The sequence below is a fragment of the Centroberyx affinis genome, unplaced genomic scaffold, assembly GCF_046629955.1.
Source record: "Centroberyx affinis isolate AG114_WGS23_722 - 3 ecotype Tasmania unplaced genomic scaffold, CSIRO-AGI_Caff_v1 ptg003227l_1, whole genome shotgun sequence".
Lineage (NCBI taxonomy): Eukaryota > Metazoa > Chordata > Actinopteri > Beryciformes > Berycidae > Centroberyx > Centroberyx affinis.
In genome coordinates, this window is record NW_027281262.1 from 6,724 (window position 1) to 22,500 (window position 15,777).

At 43.6% G+C, this 15,777-nt stretch overlaps 1 protein-coding gene and 1 long non-coding RNA gene across 4 annotated transcripts in view; one reads left to right on the forward strand and one right to left on the reverse strand.

Moving 5' to 3' along the window:
• Positions 1-4,463: 4,463 nt before the first annotated feature.
• Positions 4,464-15,777, reverse strand: part of LOC139660157 (globoside alpha-1,3-N-acetylgalactosaminyltransferase 1-like) — a 26,903-nt gene continuing 15,589 nt past the window's right edge. For all 3 annotated transcript variants that reach the window (XM_071538226.1, XM_071538223.1, XM_071538225.1), the window contains 10 exons: positions 15,717-15,761; positions 11,650-11,688; positions 11,442-11,495; positions 9,721-9,753; positions 9,424-9,558; positions 9,204-9,336; positions 8,622-8,817; positions 7,231-7,450; positions 5,140-6,167; positions 4,464-5,102 (listed from right to left, as the gene is read on the reverse strand). In XM_071538226.1, the coding sequence (XP_071394327.1) occupies positions 6,026-6,167; positions 7,231-7,450; positions 8,622-8,817; positions 9,204-9,336; positions 9,424-9,558; positions 9,721-9,753; positions 11,442-11,495; positions 11,650-11,688; positions 15,717-15,761 (997 nt within the window). In that variant the 3' untranslated portion in view covers positions 4,464-5,102; positions 5,140-6,025. The remainder of the gene's footprint in view (positions 5,103-5,139; positions 6,168-7,230; positions 7,451-8,621; positions 8,818-9,203; positions 9,337-9,423; positions 9,559-9,720; positions 9,754-11,441; positions 11,496-11,649; positions 11,689-15,716; positions 15,762-15,777) is intronic.
• On the forward strand, positions 7,422-8,331 carry LOC139660158 (uncharacterized). The gene is made up of 2 exons (XR_011696548.1): positions 7,422-7,510; positions 7,567-8,331. It is a non-coding gene; the product is annotated as an uncharacterized lncRNA (long non-coding RNA).

Genomic DNA, 15,777 nt, shown 5'->3' on the forward strand with positions numbered 1-15,777 from the left:
ATGAATGGAACAGTTCTATAAGAAACACATGGAGACACATTCATCTGAATATCGTATCTGGACCAGGACTGTATGGACCAGGACTCTATGGACCAGGACTGTATTGACCAGGACTCTATGGACTAGGAGTCTATGGACCAGGAGTCTATGGACCAGGAGTCTATGGACCAGAACTGTATGGACCAGGACTCTATGGACTAGGAGTCTATGGACCAGGAGTCTATGGACCAGGACTCTATGGATGGACCAGGACTCTATGGTCCAGGACTGTATGGACCAGGAGTCTATGGACCAGGACTCTATGGACCAGGAGTCTATGGACCAGGACTCTATGGACCAGGACTCTCTATGGACCAGGAGTCTCTGGACCAGGACTCTATGGACCAGGACTCTCTATGGACCAGGACTCTATGGACCAGGACTCTCTGTGGACCAGGACTCTATGGACCAGGACTCTCTATGGACCAGGACTCTACATGAATGGAATCAACATGAATGGAACAGTTCTATAAGAAACACATGGAGACACATTCATCTGAATATTGTATCTGGACCAGGACTCTATTGACCAGGACTCTATGGACTAGGAGTCTATGGACCAGGACTGTATGGACCAGGACTCTATGGACCAGGACTGTATTGACCAGGACTCTATGGACTAGGAGTCTATGGACCAGGAGTCTATGGACCAGGAGTCTATGGACCAGAACTGTATGGACCAGGACTCTATGGACTAGGAGTCTATGGACCAGGAGTCTATGGACCAGAACTCTATGGACCAGGACTCTATGGACTAGGAGTCTATGGACCAGGAGTCTATGGACCAGGAGTCTATGGACCAGGACTCTCTATGGACCAGGACTCTATGGACCAGGACTCTCTATAGGCCAGGACTCTATGGACCAGGAGTCTATGGACCAGGACTATGGACCAGGACTCTCTATAGGCCAGGACTCTATGGACCAGGAGTCTATGGACCAGGACTATGGACCAGGAGTCTATGGACCAGGACTCTCTATGGACCAGGAGTCTCTGGACCAGGACTCTCTATGGACCAGGAGTCTCTGGACCAGGACTCTCTCTGGACCAGGACTCTCTATGGACCAGGACTCTATGGACCAGGACTCTCTATGTTCTATAAGACACTCATGGAGACAGGAACATGAAGGGAACATGAAGGGAACATGAAGGGAACATGAAGGGAACATGAAGGGAACAGTTCTATAAGAAACACATGGAGACAGGAACATGAAGGGAACATGAAGGGAACATGAAGGGAACATGAAGGGAACATGAAGGGAACAGTTCTATAAGAAACACATGGAGACAGGAACATGAAGGGAACATGAAGGGAACATGAAGGGAACATGAAGGGAACATGAAGGGAACAGTTCTATAAGAAACACATGGAGACAGGAACATGAAGGGAACATGAAGGGAACCTGAAGGGAACATGAAGGGAACATGAAGGGAACATGAAGGGAACAGTTCTATAAGAAACTCATGGAGACAGGAACATGAAGGGAACATGAAGGGAACATGAAGGGAACATGAAGGGAACATGAAGGGAACAGTTCTATAAGAAACTCATTCATCTGAATATCGTCTCATTCAGAATGAGACGAGAGTCGGATTATAACTGTCCATGTAAACAGAGTCAGGGACCGTGGACAGCCAATCAGATTTCTGTGTCTGCTCTTTTTCCAACAGATGTGACGAACATTCTGTAAATAAACAGATAATCCAAGTGGCTTTGAATTAGAGCGTTTTTTTTATTATTACTGAAAAGAGAAAAGGAATAAAACACTGTGTGGCGCTGATGGGAAATTCTTCTGTATTATTTTTATGAGGGAAATAATTTAATTGTAGCTGAAATTGAATCCAGATAACGACACGGTGTGTGAGCTCACTTCAACATATTAGATATTAGATACTAGTTATTCTTTGATAGCAAAACAAAATACAGCTGTGATTAACATTATACAGTTAGTCCCGGTGGGCAGTGGGACGTTTCACTGCACGTATCCCTCCGCCTTCCAGCTGCTCTATAGAAACAGGTTCTGTGTTGAATCCTGAGGGAACTGAGACCAATAAAAGACTAAATTCATAATCTGTTGTCTCAAATTACCATTACTGGATCAATAGCTTTGTTTATGGAACTGTTCGCACAGCTTGTTGATATCGAGTAGAACAGTCAACTCCCTCTGGTGTCTCTACGAACAAGTAATCCCTTAAAACACCCTTACATTTACATTAATTCACCCCTTAATTCATGCAAAATCCCCTTAAAATGAGTTAAGGGAGTTATTAATGGAGGAGAACCCATCAGAACCTCATTTGACTCAACCCATGAATAAATCCCTTATAATCCCATGATACTAACCTTACTTTATTAAAGCTGTTATTTTTAATGGATAATTCACGTTTATGTAATGAGAAATTAAAGACATTTCAGGGATATTATAGATGATTATAGATGTGGGGAGTTCAACTGGTTTTCTGGATGATTCTTCACATTTGTTTTCTCGCACTGTGTCTCTCAGGTGGGTGGAGCTAACACACACACACACACACACACACACACACACACACACACACACACACACACACACACACGCACTTTCAGGAAGAGAAATACAGAGAGGGTGTGTGTGTCTTAAACTAGATTAGCATTAATGGAGGGTCTGTTTCTGTTCCTGTGTTTGAGGGAAGAAACAAAGATAAGAGGAGGAGGGAGGAGAGGAGAGAGGAGAGGAGAGGAGAGGAGAGGAGAGGAGGGGAAGAGAGAGGAGGACAGGAGGAGGAGCATCAAGCCCCTCTGAGCCAATCAGAAAACAGCAGCGCCCCCCTCAGGCCAGTCAGTGTAATGTTGAAATTGGTGGAACTCATCGGCATCAAGTGTATTAATATAGCACAGTTCTATTAACAATATGACAATACTATTTACAATTACTGGTGACCTGCAGGCGGGTTAGAGTCACATGACCGGTGTGAAATCCAGTCTTCCACTTTAAACATAACAACCTGCACAGGGAGCAGCGTTACTTCAGTTCTTCATCAGTAAACGACTGGCAGGACGGGACGCTTCCTTTGTGTTTTGGAAGCCAAAAGCAGAAGCATCTGTTCTGTTGTCAAACTGAATATTAACGTTAAAGGAAGCAGACGGACAGAAACGTTGATCAGATCACAAACTGGCTGTAATCTTGAATCCTGAAGTTACTTTCTCTTCTTTTCCTCAGACTCTATTGCATCTTTCATTGAATATTCTGATTGGCATAATTACATTCATTTGATATTGTCATGAAATGTTAAATGTTTTCATGTTTGCTATAAGACTTGTGTGACTGAAATTAGTAAAGACTTTTTTGTGGGATTTGTTTTACAATAGGTAATGTGAAATGGATGAAGAGTTAATGTCTTATTGACTGTAGTAAGCCATCAGCTGGAAAACCCCCTGGATGCATCATTTCCAGGGAATCCTTAATGTAGTAATGTACTACATTATACATTATACATACATTATATGTACATACATACATTATATGTACATACATTATTATTATGTACATACATTATTTGTACATACATACATTATACATTATACACTGACTGGTATAAGCTGTTGGTAAGGCATGAAGAGCTGTCACTTTACTTTTTCTTTATCATGGTTTTGGTTTTTGATTTTAATTTACAAGTAATGCTTTTTGGTTACGATATTTTTTGTTTCATTTACAGCTTTCCTCTCTTCACCAGTGAGATTCAGAATTGATTTCAAAATGACTCATCGGGTCTTCATGGCCTGGCCCCGGTCTACAGAACATCCTCCGCTCCTTGCTCCAGTCTTGATGAAAAGGGTTCTTCACTCTGGACCAGTCTGAGGTCTCAGTCTGAGGTCTCAGGTCTCAGATCAGACCCAGGCCTCTGATCCGCTCATCAAAACTCATTCTTATTGGTTAGTCTTTTCGTCCTACAGTTGCTGATTGCTTTCTTTCTCTAATGTTTGTTTGTATATTTGCTTTTTTGTCTCACATTTACCGTATGTTTCTTGTGCATGTCGGCCTTTCTCTGTATGTATCTCTCAGTATGTATCTCTCTGTATGTACCTCTCTGTATGTATCTCTCTGTATGTACCTCTCTGTATGTATCTCTCTGTATGTACCTCTCTGTATGTATCTCTCTGTATGTATCTAAAGTATTATCTCCCTCTTTATTATGAGCAGCATTCTGTAACTGTGTTTTTAAAACTGCTGTATAAAATCTTACTTTAACTTCCTGTCTCTCTCTCATCTCTCATTTTGAGTCAGAAAACAGGTCATGTGAAACAGGTTATTTAAGTGTTATTTAAGCGTTAAACATGAAATAATGTCTACTAATCAGCAGGAAACCATTGATGAAGGATGAAGATCTGTTAAAGTGTGTTGTGATGAGTAGTTAATGCTTAGTTAATGTTAGTAAATGGTTTATTAACGGAAGAGGAAGTTCCAAAACAGATCGGTCATCAATCATAGACCATGAGTCTAATTACAGAGTTTAATTACTGCATTTACAAATGTATTGGTAACACACAGTTTGCAAAGTGCTTCACAAAGAGAAAATAAAAAGAAAGAAAAGACATGGAAACATAAAAGGACACATGGAAACAAAACATCTTTAATTCAGTCAGAGACACTTCAATGTCAACGTTGAAGGAGTTTGGAGCATTAAAGCACTAATGGTTTCACAGTGGTATTTGGCGGAAAAGGCTCTGCTCTTGAGGCTCCCAATGAATCCAAGCAGTATGCGAGAGATTCTGTAGGGAGTGCAGTAAACCTTTTAAGGCATAGTAGACAAATCATTAATAATATGAACCAACATAAAACCAGATATAATTCAGAGAGCTGCACAGCATCCTGGGAGCAGATAATACAGGAGGAGGTTGGGGTGGTGGAAGACTTTGGATCGACTTGGTCAACAGCAGCAGTGGCGTGAATCAACTGCAGTGTGAGCTGGCAGATTATAAAGACCGCCTCATGTTGTTTGAATGTGATTGGTGATGAGAGTCAGTTTGGATTGGACAGCTGATAGCCAATCAGCTGATAGCGTGCACGACTTCAGCGTTCTGCCTGAACTAATGCGATGCTCACGACTTCAGCGTTCTGCCTGAACTAATGCGATGCTCCATTGACAAACCCTTAAAACTGATCCTGAGGTAACATAATCATACATATATATATAAAGTAAAACACACATAACATCAAACATTTACAAACCCCATTATGATGTTATAGCGTCCCCATCAGGCGGATTAAACATTTCTTGAGCAGCGTTTGCGCATCTATATCCACTGGTCCAAACTGATGTCTCTGCAATCACAGCAATTTGAGAAACAACAATAGAACAACAATAAAAATAAGTATAGGCACAAGCGGCAATGAAAGGGTTTCGTACAACATGGCTGCGCACATTCTGTTTCTAGCCGCATGGTGTCTAACTCTTGAGCTCCACTAGCGTTGCGTTGTGCTTCCATCAGCGTTGAGCCAATCTGACGCTCTCCCTGCTCCACAGGGACGTGACGTTGAGAAGAGATACACCAGAAAACAGCCAAAATCAACTTTATTTCTCTTTATTTCAATGAGAGAGAACGCGTGTGTCAGCCATCGAGAATTGAACCTCTGTGATTTTTTAGCTCGGACGCAGCGATCTGATGCAACACAACGCAACGCGAGCAGTGGGGCATCTGTCAGCCCCTAAAGGAATCATTCCTTGGAGGAGCAGGACTGCAATTTGCTGCACTGTCTCAGCAAGGCTGACCCACTGAGCGGAGCGGCCGAGATGAAACACAAGAGGCTGCTCATGTTTCCTGATCCCACCAAAAATTTAGGAAAAGTGTCATGAAAGAGAAGTATATCTGCTTTAATCTTCCCTAGAAATAACAAGTACAAATCCCAGAAACGGTTTCGAGCCAATTCGAAAGTCATTTGAAAGTCTAATCCAGTGAAGTCCGGTCCGGGGTTTTCACATGTTCAGGACTGTGTTTGTGTAGTTTTCAGACGTTGGGTCGTATTTCTGCGTAGTTCTTGACGACTCCGGAGAAGCGGATGATCCGGATCTCGGGGGTTCTGCTTTTGAAGTCCTGCCAGAGGTATTCAGGGGACAGAACCTTACTGGGCTTATTGATCCACATGTATCTGCACACAGAAACACCAGACACAGCATGGGTCAACAGGAAACGCATCATACTCCAACAGGAAATACAACCACAGCCATTACATTCATGGACAGTAACGGGCAGAGAGCAGCATCACATGGAAGTCAATGAGTCTGGTCTGCTGTATCATTACAGAGCTGTTAGCCTGGAAATCATCTAAAATGACATCATCATTTCAGTGTCAATTTATATATAAAACTATAAATGTGAGATTTCCTTTTTTTTTTTTTCTAAGAATCCTTGCTTGTCCACATTAGCATTAGCAATGGCTACTCAACTCATTGGCTGACAGGGTTCATGAATATTAAGTAGCTGGCTCCATGTCACAACACATTTACCTGTTTTATAAGTCAGTCAATTCAATCTGTAATTGGAGGTTTCAGTCATTCACAAAACACTTTAACACAGATTCTCCACAGAGACAGAATACTGCCATGTTTGGCCACTAGGGGGCAAAGGGGAGTTTTTCCAGTTATATGTCTGTGAAACCCAGAAAACGTCTGTCACACATTTCAAGTTTAGAAAGAAACAACAACTGATACTCTATTTTAACTCAGCCGCATACCTCCAAATGTGATATTCTATGTCTTGTCCCCATTAATGCTGTTCAGCCTGGTAAGGTTGATACGGTACGGTAGGGTGCAGTATGGAATATGGTTTGGTATTATGGTTCAGTCTGGTCTGGTCTGGTTTGGTTCGCTCTGGTTTAGTTTGGTCTGGTTTGTTTCGGTCTGGTCTGGTTCGGTCTGGTCTGGTCTGGTTCGGTTTGGTCTAGTTTGGTTTAGCCTGGTTCGGTTTGGTCTGGTCTGGTTCAGTCTGTTTCGGTTTGATCTGGTTCTGTCAGGTTTGGTTCAGGTTTGGTTCAGTTGGTTCAGTCCAGTCTGGTCTGGTTCAGACTGGTTTAGTCCGGTCTGGTTTGGTTCGGTCTGGTCTGGTTCAGTCTGGTCTGGTTTGGTCTGGTTTGGTTCAGACTGGTTTGCTCCGGTCTGGTCTGGTTTAGTTCAGACTGGTTTGGTTCGGTCTGGTCTGGTCTGGCTGTGTACCTGTTGAGGTGGCTCTCCTCCTGCCAGGCGGCCTCGATGCCTCGCTTGGCGTCGGCCTCGAAGTTGAGGCGGCAGGTTTTGGCGAGGAGCCGGACCTCCGGCACCAGGCCGCCAAACGCCCCGCCACAGTAATAGAAATCCCCCTCACCAGGACCCACATAGGCTCTGGACTCAGGACGCCGCTCATAGGGAAACCTGCTGCGCTGGTCGGCATAGTAACCTGGAGAGACACATAGACAGTCAGACAGAGAGACAGACAGGTAGAGAGACAGGTAGACAGGTAGAGAGACAGACAGACAGTGAGACAGACAGACAGACAGTGTGTGTGTGTGACAGGTAGAGAGACAGACAGACAGACAGGACCCACTGAGAAATTTTACGTTGATTAGACGTTTAAAACACGTCTAAATGGCCCATAGCTGTCTAGGCTAAATTAAGCTTAAATGGGGTTGAAAAGTGAAAGTTTATTAGATGTCTATACAGAGACAAAATGATCCTGGACTATATGAGAGCTACGCATAGACGCAATGTTGAAATGACTTCTTGTGCTCAGATAATTATCTTGTAGGCTAGTCTACAGGACTTCTCTGGTGCATATTTGTGGTATTTACAGATGTTTATTCATAGTAATAATGTATTTACTGCTTGGTCTAAAATAGGTCTATACATAGCCGTAATGATCCTGGGCTATATGAGAGCTAAAGCATAGAGGAGACGTTGAAATCACGTCTTTTGCTCAGTGGGTAGAAATATAAATGAAAAGTATGAAAAACATGTATTAATGTGTGAAAAGCAGAACATACTGAGACAAAAAAATGAAAGATATGTACGATATGGAAATAAAACCAAAATATGAAAATATGCGCCGTATGGAAAATAAAAGGAAAAATATAGTTTGTGCAGTAACACTCTGGTTTAAAGTGCATGAGGGCAAAGAAAGGAAAAGAGAAGAGAAGTCCACTAACATCAGACCAACACAGTTTTTGTTGAAGACCCAAAATGAAATCTTAATGTTTCCAATTCCTTCATTTTTAACGCGGTGGATGTCCAACAAATCGGATATAGATTTTTTCAAACTTGGCACATTCAGGCTTAGTAACAGCCTGCCAAGTTTGAAAAAATCTATATCCGATTTGTTGGACTGAATACAGAATAACGCAAGGCATTATGGGTATTGGTGTCTTTGATATTATCACGCCATAACAGAATTTCAAACGGCTGTATTTTCTTCAAATGTCAACATATCAACTTGTTAACATATCAACTTTAAACTGATGTTTCTGACCAACCTGTGGAATTTCAAGTGGATTTTTGTACAGATTTTAGAAAACTATTTTTGAACCCTTAGCTGTCGGCAAACTAAATGTGAGCGTGTCGTCTGTCCCGCTGACCCGGATGAATCACAGCGACCAGCGGCCCGAGCGACTCGGTCCCCCAGCGCCCGTGGAACCTGGAGTCCACGTCCAGACAGAAGATGTAGTCCACCTGGCCCAGAAGATCCGCCTCTATCAGGGTCTGGATCAGCTCCATCCTGCGAGCCGAGATCTCCTGCCAACGCTTAGAGCTGGGGACCTGACGAACTGTCAGCTAGAGGAGGAGGAGGAGGAGAGGAGGAGGAGGAGGAGGAGAGGAGAGGAGAGGAGAGGAGAGGAGAGGAGAGGAGAGGAGAGGAGGAGAGAAGGAGAGGAGAGGAGAGGAGGAGGAGAGGAGAGGAGAGGAGAGGAGAGGAGAGGAGAGGAGAGGAGAGGACAGGAGGAGGAGGAGGAGGAGAGGAGGAGGAGAGGAGGAGGAGAGGAGAGGAGAGGAGGAGGAGAGGAGGAGGAGAGGAGAGGAGAGGAGGGGGAGAGAGGAGGAGGAGGGAGACCCAATATGAACTCAGAGATGTGGATGGAGCAGATTTTAATGGTTTAAATATTTTCTGTAGTATTCACTGTCTGCTGAATGCAGCATCAGAAGAAGGTTTAGAGGTTTACCTGTCTGCCATCGGCCATTTTGACTGTGGGCACCTTGTTGGGCTGATCAGTGAAGACATAGTAGTGCACCCTGAAACCAACGAAGAAGTGCTGCTCTGCCGTGTTCAGGTAGTCTCGCAGGAAACGGATGTACCTGTGCAGGAAGTCAGAGGGTTCACTTCCAGGTCGAGCCGTAAAGCGGCTCACTGAAGTAAAACGTTTCTTTACTGGATGTTCTTACTTTCCCACAGCGAAGACCGTGGTTGCTATGGTGATGTTTTGTGGCTTGTAGATGCTGTCGAGCAGCAGGGGGTCAAAGGTCGACTCCCAGACAACTGGAGCCAACCAGGGGGTCACTGTCACCACATCAGTACGGCTAAACACACACACACACACACACACACACACACACACACACACACACAAACAAAAATCATCATCAACATCAACAGTGATTACATCGTCACCATCAACCACAACATCATCATCATCATCAACAAGAAGAAGAACCACATGGACATCAGTTTCTGCTACTCACCCCACCAGGATGCTCGGCTGTTTGTACTGCAGACTGAAGAGAAAAACAGACTTCAGGTTACAGGACAGAAACTATGGAACATCCAACATGTAGCAGCACTGTAGTTTACTGACAGTTCTGCTTCACTGTCAGGTAAAAACCTCCTGTCTCCAAAATGTCCACTTTTCAGGAACTAAGACAAACAGACTTGTTTTCATCGTGACCACCGTGACTTTTAAGAGTTTCCACTGGGTTTTAGAGGGTTTCTCCAAGCAGGGTCCTACAGTCTTCTCGACCCCTACAGCTGAATCCTTAGCACTGAATCCTTCAACTTAAAGCTTCACTGTGCAGTTCCTGCATGTTGGTGGCTCAAAATGTCAGCGAGAGGTAATTGTTTGAACTTTGAGGACTTCATTACCCAGAAATCCTGTGGTGAGGTCAGTAAACGAAATGTCGTCTTCTTACGGTGAATGTCCGCTGACAACGCCCCTGATGTTTGACCAGGCTACGCCCCAGACTGCTGGACGCCCCGTGGGCGAGGCAGCGGGTCGTGTCTGTAACAGACACATAGCAGGACTGCCTGCTAAATAAATACAGATTAAATGTTGACTATAAATGCAGCAAGTAAATTTCTCTTCACCCACCATATTTCAGACACCGTTCACCACTCTCTTATTCCATTTTGTCACAGTGTTGCACCAAAGATAAGCTAGATCAGATAATACTGCGTGACTGAACACAGCAACAATTTAAGAATAACTAAACCCAAATCTTTGTTGTGGCTAACTCTAGGCTCAGGAATTTCATAGTTACCATTATCTGCTTCTCGCTGTTTTGTTATTGTTGTTGCTTATGACAATGAAGAACCTTGAACCTTGGTGAGTGAAGTAGGCTGACCTAATTGTCACCACCTGTTGTACTCTATAGAAGGTGACATCACCTGGCACAAAGACCAGCCAATAGCAGATGGCCAGTTCAGTACCCTACTTTTCACCATTAGGTGTCAGGCTTCACCACACATTTGGTTTTGGAGTTTAACTTCTCCATATTGATAGGAACAAATGGTAGGCAGATCTATAGTTTTGTGATTTCCCACTGAACTTAATCAAGCACACTATTCACCTGATTGGTTAACACCTGCATTGGCTGCTTGCAAATAAGCATAAAGTAGCTGAGAGTCCAACAATTTTAATTTTCTCAGTCACAGCTGTCTTCATCTGACCCAGTGTCTGTCCTGTCAGAAGTTCACACCTCAACCAGCAGATGGCGTAGGTTCATATTTTCCCTCCCCATAGCCTGCACTCACTGGCCAGGGGCCGCTAGGTAATATTAGCATTAATAATAACATTAGCATTAGCCAAAGCATCAGAGGCAGCAGTTCCTTTAGCATTGTTTAAATTAGCATTATCAGCAGGACTAACCAACATCATTTGCATTAGCAATAGTAGCACTGGCATGATTAATAGCAGTAGTATAAACCATTTCACTGGCATTAGTATGTCATTGGAACTAGCATCGTTAGCATTAGTGTGTACTCATGTACTTAACTGTCTGGAGCCAACAGTCGTAGCATTAGTGTCAACAGTACGATCAGCCGCAGCATTATTGCTAGCTACAGAATTAGCATTATCATCAGTGTGTACAGGAGCCACTGTAGCTGTTGCTTTAGCCATAGAATAGTGTTAGAGTTAGCCTAATATTATCATTAGTTATAGCATTAGCTTCATCATCAGTGTACTTACTGGTCAGGAGCCACCAGGTGGAGCTCTTGGCTCTTTAAAACAGCTTCTCCCTGACTGGAGGACAGACACGCAGACAACAACTGGCTCTTTAAACTTTACACTTCAACAAACTTTAATAAACTTAACACTTTCAGAAACTTTAAGAAATGTTAGAGTTTGTGTGTGTGTGTGTGTGTGTGTGTGTGTGTGTGTGTGTGTTTCCACTGACCAGCCGCTGCTCTGCTTCGTCTTCTCCATGCTGGAATGACTGAATCAGAGGATCAAAGCAGCAGGACATCAATTAACCCTCGTTACTGTTCACATTATCTTTAATCATTCTGCTTCATGGAGGAAGAACACCAGCAGCTGTACCCAGAACCAAACCCACGACGTCTAGAACACACGACAGACACTGACCACATCCACACCAAAACGTTTTTGTTTTAAAACGATCTCCGTCCACACGAGCGTTTCAGAAATAATCTCCGTCCATACTAACACGCCTGAAAACGCATGTCACATGACCGTTCACACACACTGGGCATGAGCGTGCCGGTGTAAACAGGAAGCAGGTTGTCTACTCTGCGGTTGGTTGCTTAGTTGCAGAAAATACTACGACCAGAGATTTCTTTGCTTGGATCGACGACGAGGCGGAACTGTTACTGAGAGAAACACATGAGGATAAGGCGGTCAAGGCGGTGGAAAACATAGATTGGGAGTTGTTGTTGTTGTGATGAGATCCAATCAGGAAGCGAACGTGGGCGCCTGGGTCATCGTTTTCAAAAGTCTCCGTTTCCGCCCGCCCGGACTAAAACGCAATCCCGGAGTTTTCAAACTAAAACGGGGTCAGCAGCGTTTTCAAAAGTCTCAGTTTTAGGGGTCCGAAAACGGCGGAGTAGTGCGGACGCTAGGCGTAAACGTAGCAAAAGTTATGCGTTTTAAAACGAAAACGTGTTCGTGTGGGTGTGGCCTGTAACCCCTGAACGTCTGGATGGTACGTTAAGGTGTGAAGTCGACACTAAGCTGTGATCCTCCTCCAGATGCTTTTCTTTGGTCTGAACCTGTGTGGGAACGCTGTTGTATTTCTGTATTTGGTTTGTTTAGGTTCACACTGACCAATCACAAGACAAAACAGAAGTCATGACTCACAAGTAGCTCATTGATTGGACAGATTAGCGGAAACATGACTTCACACCACTTGAACACTCCTCCATGTTGGACGATCAAGTCTAGGAAATCAGAACTCCGGACGCAACGGCAGTTAGCCAAGTTGTGACGGTGCTTCGTTTTTCAACATGGCCGCCGAAACATCGAGCTGCCAGCTCTATATCAGACGGATACGCTCCAACAAAATATCAGGTGCTGCCTGCGCCTGACAACTGGAGAACAGCCGAGATAACTGCTGACTCAGAAACTGTTCGGTCACCTCCGGCCTGTCTGTCATGCGGGTTCTGATGACGCTCTGCAGATGTGAGATGTAATGATGATGGACTTGTGTGTCTCTTCTTCTGTGGTGTTCATACCAGTTAAGAACACATGAAGAAACAGCTGAATATGAGCATCAGTCCAGACTTCTGCTAGGCTTTCTGTCTCCTTCTACCCATAATCCCTTGTGTTTCATGGTGGTTTCCTGTAGTTGGAGTTGCAGTTCTCTTGTTAGAGGACTGAGACTCTCGCTGCCGTTGGTGCCACCAGAGGTCAAAGGTCAAACCAACCAACTGAAGGAAGACTGACTGAAGATAAACCGATCAGAACATGATGGAGGAGCGCAGCCTGATGCTGTGTCTTTATTTAGCTGCATCATGGAGACTTGAGCTACATCTGAACTTGTGGAGCGTAAAGGGAAAACCAACCAAAACATTCTCCACAGTAGAGCCATAGAGCCATAATCAGTTTCTCCTGCCTGACTGATGGTAGTTAACCCTAAATTAAGAAAAAACTAATCCTGAATTAGCTAACTGTGACTCTGATCCTTTAAGACCAGGTTCAGAACCGGGCCAGAGTCTGGAAACCTGTTTGATTTGTTTGGGTTGGTTTGCTGCTCCACCCCTGAACACCCTGAGTTACTGAGGTCCACACCCAGCTCCTTTATTCTAGCTCCATTCTTTAAAACAACTTTTAGATAACCGTGTTTACTGTGTGACCTCCCATGTTTAGTTAGCCAGCGGCCATAAACTAATCCCCCCCACAGCAAGAGAAGAAGAGGATAAAGCTGGCTAATCTAACAACCAAATCAATCAACTAAAAGCTTTGTTATCCAGTACAAAGTACAAGGATTCACTGTAGTTTGTCTCCATTAGCCAGGTCTGTGTTTACTAGATGTAACTAATACAGACAACAATGTTGACATCAGGTGGTTTAACTGTTTATTTCAACAGGTAAAAGCTACATAGGTGTAATGCAATTCCCTCCGTCACTAAAAGGTGGAAAGACATCAGTTATTTTATTGTTTGTTAGAAAATAGTTCGGTTCATCATCAGTTCAGTGATGAAGAACGGTATTTCCCATCAATTTACACCTAGCGGGACTCGGCGTCACTTTCTATCGTGTTTATATCTACGCTAGGGCTGCAGGATAAATCGCTTCAGCATCGTCATGGCGATGTGAGCATGCTCAGTAGTCACATGGCAGGACGTGTGATGTCAAGTAAGGCAAATTAACTCAAACACGTCATGCTACAACTTTTTTGCTGCTTGATACAAAAGGAAAACTCACATGGTCTCATTTTCCATGACTGATCTACAAGAGAATCTGTCTGATAGAACATAATTTACTCTGATGTAAGTGTTTGTTATCAGAGTGTTTGTTATCTTTCCAGCTTTCTTGGCTCTGACCCGTAGCTGTGATCCTCTGGTGTTGTGTTAGCCTGTTTTAGCTCAGCCCGGCTCGTAGCCGCTAACAAGCTTTTTACTGAGAGTCCGGACCAACTCTGCAGTGGAGAGCTGGCACTTTATTTCAGTACAGCATAGGGCCGGGCGATATGGACCAAAAATCATATCTCGGTATTTTTAGGCTGAATGGCGATACACGATATATATCTCGGTATTTTCTACAAAGTGGGCTAAATGTTCAGTTGTAAGTAGGGCTGGGCGATATGGACAAAATCAAATATCATAATATTTTTGACCAAATACCAAGATATCGATATTGTGACAATATTGTAGGGATGACTATTGGTGCTTTCACAAAATATTTACACAATGAGATTTGATAAATAATCATCAGTAATGTGGATATAATGACTAAGTGGGTAAAGGCAAATAACAGAACAGCTAGAACAGTCTGGTAAGTTCAGGAAATGACATCACTTACTGTAATGCAGCCTTTAAAACCAGGAAAACACACTTATGCCATATCACCATATTACCATATCCACAATCTAAGACGATATCTAGTCTCATATCAGGATATCGAGATAATATCAATATATTGCCCAGCCCTAGTACAGCAGAGAACATAATGCTCGGCCTCTCTGTGACAGTCTAACTATGCTAACTGTACTGAGCATCCTGCAGCTCACTCTGACTGCAGCTAGAAACACTCTCACTTCCTGTTACGTCACCCTGCAGGTTACCCACAATGCCTCCTTCTTACAGGGGCAAGGCTTGATAGAGCTGTTCAAGTCATTTGGTGAAAATTCGCAATATATATCGCAGAAAAAAAAAACAGTCAGTTTTTTCCAATACGGTGCAGCCCTGATCTACGCTGAACTCTTCAGTGATGTGTAAACTCAGACTTGGATTCAGACTCAGATCCCCGAGGAGAAAATGAGATGCAGGTCGATTTATCCATAGATTCACAGATCGATCGATCGATACGGTGATACTGAAGCATTGGTTGATGTTAATCGTCATGGTTGCTGACTCAGTTTGGTCATGTCGGTTGTTTCTGGTTTGTTTTTCATGTCAGTAAAGTAGCAGGGTGGATCTGAACTAACTGACATTCAGGTGTCAGTTTACATCACAGCAGATTAACATCAAACTGCTGCAAGTTATGAAAAAACTCAGGTGGATGTTCCTCGAATTGATTATTGTTTCTGCTGGAAGGTTTTTTTTATTTACTGGACAAGCTGCTGGGTTCGATATGTATGCGTGTGTGTGTGTGTGTGTGTGTGTGTGTGTGTGGTGTGTGTGTGTGTGTGTGGTGTGTGTGTGTGTGTGTGTGTGTGTGTGTGTGTGTGTATGTGTGTATGTGTGTGTGTGTGTGTGTGTGTGTGTGTATGTGTGTGTATGTGTGTATGTGTGTGTGTGTGTGTGTGTGTGTGTGTGTGTGTATGTGTGTGTGTGCTGTACTAACCTGTTTGGTGCCGTTTTCTCTGCACCTCCCTCCACAAAAGTGGACCTGCATGAAACACACA